The 6,844-nt window shown below is 41.6% G+C and overlaps 1 protein-coding gene across 1 annotated transcript in view; it reads right to left on the bottom strand.

Moving 5' to 3' along the window:
* Positions 1-3,036: 3,036 nt before the first annotated feature.
* Positions 3,037-6,844, bottom strand: part of PARD6G (par-6 family cell polarity regulator gamma) — a gene marked incomplete at its 5' end in the record, with an annotated part of 49,676 nt that continues 45,868 nt past the window's right edge. Inside the window, one exon of the mRNA XM_010013050.1 lies at positions 3,037-3,896. Coding sequence (XP_010011352.1) covers positions 3,037-3,896 — 860 coding nt within the window. The remainder of the gene's footprint in view (positions 3,897-6,844) is intronic.

Genomic DNA, 6,844 nt, shown 5'->3' with positions numbered 1-6,844 from the left:
GCGGGTCCCTCCTGCAAGGCCGTTTACGGAGGTTTGGGCTGATGTGCCCGCGTTCCCTCAGCCACCCGCGTTTAAAGCGCCGTCCAGCAACTTCACCTCGCACCCCAGCGGGCCTCGGGGCATGAAGCATGACCGGGTCCACCCCATTTCCTCACAGAGGTTTCCGCCGGTGACGGTCTGCGCTGGGAAAGGAGCTAATGTGCAAATACAGCTAGTTTCAATGACCAATATGGTACATGCAAAAATAGAAGCTTTCCCCCGCCCCCCTTGTTTGTCTTATTTGCGTCAAATGTTTGCAAGCCTTAGGAGTTATTTTGCAAAGTGTTAGCTCTAAAGCTCATATATCAATATTTTGCTGTTCTCGGCTTGCAACGTGTTTTGGGTATAATACTTTCACGCTGATGTGTGAAATGCAACTTATGTTTCCTAATTCCTGGGCTGAATTAGTTGGATGAGTTTGGGTATTTCCGTACTGTCTCGCTTTATTTGGACAGTCATAGAATCACAGAATCATAGAATGGTTTGGGTTGGAAAGGACCTTAAGATCATCTAGTTCCAACCCCCCTGCCATGAGCAGGGACACCACACACTAAACCATGTCGCCCAAGGCTCTGTCCAGCCTGGCCTTGAACACCGCCAGGGTTGGAGCATTCACAACTTCCTTGGCAAAGATTACAGATCTGCCTCAGACATAAAAGTCTATAGAATAAGCAGCAAGACTCTATTCCAAATGTCACACGGAGCAGCACATCACTAATCAGGAGGTGGTGTGGGCTTTACCTATGGAACCAGAACTACCCCAGCTTCTCCAAAGCCAGGAGGTGTCAAGCTCCCAGGAGGAGGGTAGCAAAACCACTTGGTGCCCATGGGAATCAATGTAAGAGTATCCTTTAGTAAAAGCAGTACTGGTTCAAAACATTATAGAAACCAGAGGAATCAAAGTCTGTACTGGTACAGAGATAATCAGTACTAAAGTGGTTACTTATTTGAAGACCCATCAAAACAAGGTATCTTGTTTCCACAGGGAAGGGAGACACTTCCACAGAAAGGTGTGCTTGAGCACAGGGAAAATTATCAGATAGAGCATAGAAGTAAGACAGTGCACATTTTATTGCAGACAGGTCACATTTTCATCAGTTAAATAAGGTCAAACAGGTAACTTCAGCCAGAGAAATCCACTTATTCACAAAAGTAGTCTTATTTAATGTGTAACAGAGTTTTCCTGCGAAGACGCTCTGATTGACTGAAGCACATCCAGCTATTCAGTTTTTTTACTGCACCAATAATCTGATTCTTTTAAAAAATGAAAACCTTTGGTAAAGCACAAACACAGTTTTAAGACGAACACAATCAATGTTCTATTCTTACTGTGCTGGGAAAAGTAAGTACAGCTCTTTAACTGCTGTGATACCTAGAAAAGGTTTAATTCGAGTAAGTGAAAGAATTTTAAAATAAACTTTTAAAGCAAATCTAAAAAGAAATAAACTAAGTTCAATGTCCCAAACATATGAGCAGAAGACTGGTTGTTCCACAGGTATTCTGTCCTTTGTCCAGCCATTACAGATTCCAAAATGGAATGTAACTTTTTCAAACCAAGACTTCTGAGTTTTCATCTCCATACAATATTTAAGAAATGTCTATTCCACCATATAAAAAAGCTTTAATGTACTACAAAGTTAAAAACAAAAAGCAAACGACACAAGCTAAAAGTAGAAAAATACACTGTAAAACATTTATATTTTGTTCCTTACACTGATCCAAGATATAACAAAATATTTTAATTAGACCACTTTCATCGATTCATGGCATTTTCAGAAGCAGACAGTTAATCGACTCAACAGTCACTGGTTACCCACCAGCCAGCATCCAGTAAGGACGTCTGACCATCGCAAACATCCAGTATATTTTAAGTTTCCAGAAATCCTGTGCAGACATTAAGCTTTATTACTCGAAGAGTCCAAAAACAACAGAACTATTCTAAGTCAGGTTGTGGCAGTCAGTCAGCATCCCTCTTTCTGTAGAGCAATCAGCCAATCTTTTCTAAGGAAAGACCGTGCAGTTTAGGTCGCCCCAAAGGCACAGCAAGGACTTGTGTCAGCTCAGAGGTGAAGGGGACAGTCCCAGCACACTGCCACTTGTGTCACCTAATTGCTTGCATCCCTAAAACTCACATGAACCATGATACTGAAAAAAAAAGAGAGATGACGGGAGGAAAGCCAAAAAGAGGTATTATCTAATAAATATCGAAAAAGAATACATTTACACATCACGGTGCTTGAACCTAGTTTTAAGCCCTCACTGTCGCGTTTTTCTTGCAGCGCTGCAGGCAGGCCTGCCTCTGAACAGCAGGTGGTGCTGCACCCACAGCAGTAACAACAACATCCTCCAACATCCCCTCCCTATGCTTTTAAAAGTACACCTATACATAGTTTCATCTGGAAAATGTATTTGCAGCATCTCCCTAACGTTGTTACCACCAGAATAGGAAACTGCTTTGTCTAAAAAGCTTGTCTGGATTAGACATAAGGTTGCAAATATGGTGTAAACAAGTTAGTGGAAGGTCTGTAAGTAATGGTAGAAGATGGGATGGCTATTAAGGGGCACTCTCTTTAAACTGGTATTAGAAGAAAACCAGGTTCCACTTCAGATAGACATGTCTGTTACTATTAAAATCTAATTCATATACATGCATGTATAAATACATCCACCCATGCATTCAAACCCATGTATGCAGCACTGCCATTGGTAGCCTGTAAGACTGCTTAGATTTACACCAACTAAAGCAAATTTGTGTTCTTACTTTAGGGCTGGAACATAAACCTTATTTTTCACTCTGGCTTTCTCCTGACAAATTTTGCAGTGCATGACAGTTTTATGTCTAACTCCAGATGCCATGTTTCCTAGAAAGCAACAATTTTCTGCACCTGTGAGGTCTATGAGAATATCAACTCTCTGTTTAGTGCATAACATTGTTGCAACAGTCGATTGTCCCAATTGGCACTTAAGACTGAAAGGAGAGTTTGCAAGGAATTGCTACTAAAGTGTAATGACTGTTCCATCCTCCTCGATACCTCCTCTGGGGATAACCAGACTGTGTCGGGGATCAGTTTTTAAGGAACTGAGTAATTTGTGGATGTTGCCATTGCTTTCTCGACCAGAGTTGTTGTTGAGCACCAGGTCCCTTTGAAGTCTGTGGCTAAGGCTGCTGCCGTTGATTCGAGAGAGGCTACTGGAAGTAAGGCTGTGCAGTTTGGGAATGTGCTGTGGCTCCAAACCGCCCTCAATGACAATGTCAGCTTCTTCATCACTCTCCATTTCATCAGGGTGGAAGTTCTGCAGCACGTGTGATGTAGGCAAGCTATGGTGGCTCGCAGTGCTGTCTGTAGACTGGCCAGAGCTACCGGACATCCTACTGCTCCGAATAATATTGTTCCTCTGGTTTGCTGGCTTGACTGTGATAATAAGATTATGGCTGTTGGCAATCATCATGTCTGTGACTTGGTCGAGAGTCTTTCCTGCTACTTCAATGCCATTAACTTCCAGGACTTCATCATTCACAGCCAGCAAGCCTGTGCTCTCTGCTAAGCCTCCAGGAACCATGCGAGAGATGAAGATACCAGGTACCTTTTCTAGTCCATGAGGAGTAACCCTCACACTGGTGCCATCACGAATGTAAAATCCTAAGGGTTTCTCACACCCGTGTCGATACAGCCTCACCCTCCTGTGTGTTTCAGGAAGAATGTCCACATCGATTATGGACGACACTGGTCTAAAATCATGAGGCATGCTGATGTTAATGTGAGGACGCCGGCGGAGGTTGTCATTGCGCAGAGTCACCAGAGCCTTCTTCTTCCTGGATAGTGTGTTGGTCCCAAAATTGCTGTAGTCTACTTCATCTGAAAAAGAAACAGTACCAATGTATCAATAAAACAGAATAACAGAACCTACAGGGCATTTACCTCTTAAAAGTCTAGCTCAGTGAATCCACACTCCTAGTAATACAGAAGAATCAAATTAATTCTTCCACTTACTCTAACCTTCATTTCATTTCATGTCCATCACCACAACATTCAGAATGAGTTGTTTTCAGTGACTACCCATATTTCTTCCATATTTTGAGGGAAAAAGACTTCTGATTCTCAACTTTCTGTGTAAGCAAGAGGCCCAGTAGAAGAAACAGGGAGAAAGAAACTGCTCTGCTGCCTAGTCCACATGCTAAGGATCACAGAACAAACACGGACTCACACATTCACTCCTGCCCTTGCAAGGAAGATCTGCAGGAAAGCAGCCTTTCTATGGTCTGCTGTTAAAGGAATTGTTTAAATACTTCAGTCCCTGTAGTGGTATCTCAAGGGCATGTGCAAAGTGATCAGCTTTAAATCAGCCAAGTAATATGACAAATTATTCCCCATAAGAAGCTCAGATTGTGCTTTGCATAAAAACGTACTTAGTCATGAAGCTGTTAGCATACAAAATGCATCACTGCACCTCACATTAAAAATACTGTGCATATTTTAAACATGAAGCATATACTAGCTGGAAAATTATTTCACCTGGGGTTTAAGCATGCTAACACTTTTCAGATAAACTAATAGACCTTCACTTTACTGTTGAAAACGAGCAGTAAAATACAAAAGTATGATTACAGAACTGCCACTAAGAAAATTATCTCCAACAAATTAACCTTGAATACTAATGTTTGAGAAAGACCATACTCTATCTGATAAAGATTTAAAAAAAGACATATTGGTAAAAACAAGCATACAGTCACTTTTTTTTCTTGCAAGGTTTCATTTTCAAGTCAGCCTTCGAGGCATATTGTTGACAGACTTCAACTAAGAGACATTAAGTTAAACAACTCAAAGGACACTAAAAAAAGTGCTAAGCAGCAACCTGATCTAACTGAGCCTGCTTGGAGCAAGGGGTTGCATTAGCTGGCCTCCAGAGGTCTGATCCTACATAGTCCTTTGGGCTGGAAAAAAATAATGGGAAGACTCCAGAAAGACCATTTCTTCATTCCCCCTACAACTTGTTTACACTGGCTATACTAACACTTGAGGACACCACAAGGCATCCAGAAAGTCAACCCGAAGAAAAAGCTTCTGTGAAATAAAGAGTCCTTAGAGAAGTTTGTTGTGTTTAATGTCATACTCGCCTCCTCCCAGGTCATGCAGAACCATAGCCTCAAACACTGAATCCCGCTCACCCTCACAACTGACTGATAAATTTCTGTGAGAGTGCTATGAAAACAGCTTGGGGATTCAGATTTAGAACTTAAATTCTTCCTCACTTGAAGCACAGCACGGTAGAACAGTTGCACTGTACCTTACAGCCCAAGACAACTTTTATCTCAAAACTCCAGCCTAAGATGGCAATTAAAATGTCATGTGGCTTTATGCGTTTAAGACCATCTCCTGCAGTACTGGCAAACCAAACTCAAAACAAAAGCTACCTCCCTTAAAGACTAAAAAACTAAGGTTGGCGAGTACGATTTATTTCACTGCAGGTAAAATGAAACATATGTCCTACTTATTCATCTATTCCCTAAAAGCAGCTGGGTTACTATTCTCTCCCTGTGTTAGCTGAACTACTTTAAGGCAGACTTGCAAAAGCTTTACCAAATAATTCACCTGGGAAGACCTGTTTACAACACTGCTTTCTTCCCCTTAAATTAACAACAACCTGGACAGTTAGTTCTCACAACAGACAACTTTGGGATAACCAAGTAGTAATGTCGCAAGAGAAGTACGATGGTCCTCCTGACACACACAGGTCATTTCTGAAGCAGCTTCCTTTGGCTGAACCACCACCAGGACAACAGCACAAAAGAAGTGGTTGTTTTGCGCCTGTGACCTCCTCACCCGCACTCAGCCCACTAACCTGTCTCCCCAGATGACTGTCAGCATTCCTAACCTCTGAACAGCTTCAGAACAACCACCTCCTTTAATAATAAAAAGCCCAGCTTACCACAAAAATGCTATCTTTTTCCTCCGAACATGAACCAGGCAGAAGCAGGGATTACATTACAAGGGATAAAGGCAACCTTCAGAGCTGAACCATTGACCACTCTTGGATTTAGTACTCCAGAGCTGGAGAATGTTAAAAAATGAACTCCATGTCCTGTTGATGATTGGAATTTTGATTTTTAAAACAGTGCCATGTGTTTAGTTTCCAACTCTCTCATACATAATCCTGTAGGGGTCAAAGACGAAGTTCCAGTTTTAACAGGTAGAAGTGTTAAAACTTACTTCTCCAACCTGTAGGCTGGAGAATGAGAGCTAATCTGGAGAGCTTCTAAGAAAAAATACCATTTAATTCTACTTTCTAGATAAAGTTCAAGTACAGAATACACACTCCTTGACAATACGAGGATTATTACATTACTTCTATTCAAGATGACCTGCTCACTAGCAGTTACACTTGCTTGGAATATCACCTTAAAATAAAGACAAATAAAATTAAATAACTAAACCCCAGAACCAAACAGTTTCCCCCACTCCCTCATGCTATTTAGAGCCACTACTCTTGCTGCAGGAATAGAGCAGAGTATCTCTACTGATGTTCAACATCAGCTGCTGCTCTGGCAGCAGCAGATCATCAGTCCCTAGCACAATGAAAAGAATTTTCCTTCCTCATGAGGGTACTCAGAGAAGTCAGGCAACATGGCTCATTTTTATCAGTAAGAGGGCGATCACACAGTGGTGTATTCCCTATTTCCAGTAATAAACTGCTCAGGTGGCATGTGACAGGCTGAAATAAAACCTGTATCATTGTATAATTTACGACGACACACTTTTAATGAAGGTCAGCCTCTTCTTGTTAGGTTTTGAGTTTCTCACCATAT

The sequence above is a fragment of the Nestor notabilis genome, unplaced genomic scaffold (genome assembly GCF_000696875.1).
Source record: "Nestor notabilis isolate BGI_N333 unplaced genomic scaffold, ASM69687v1 scaffold17174, whole genome shotgun sequence".
NCBI lineage: Eukaryota > Metazoa > Chordata > Aves > Psittaciformes > Psittacidae > Nestor > Nestor notabilis.
The sequence above is the reverse complement of the archived record's forward strand: the minus strand, read 5'-3'. Positions and strand labels throughout refer to the sequence as shown.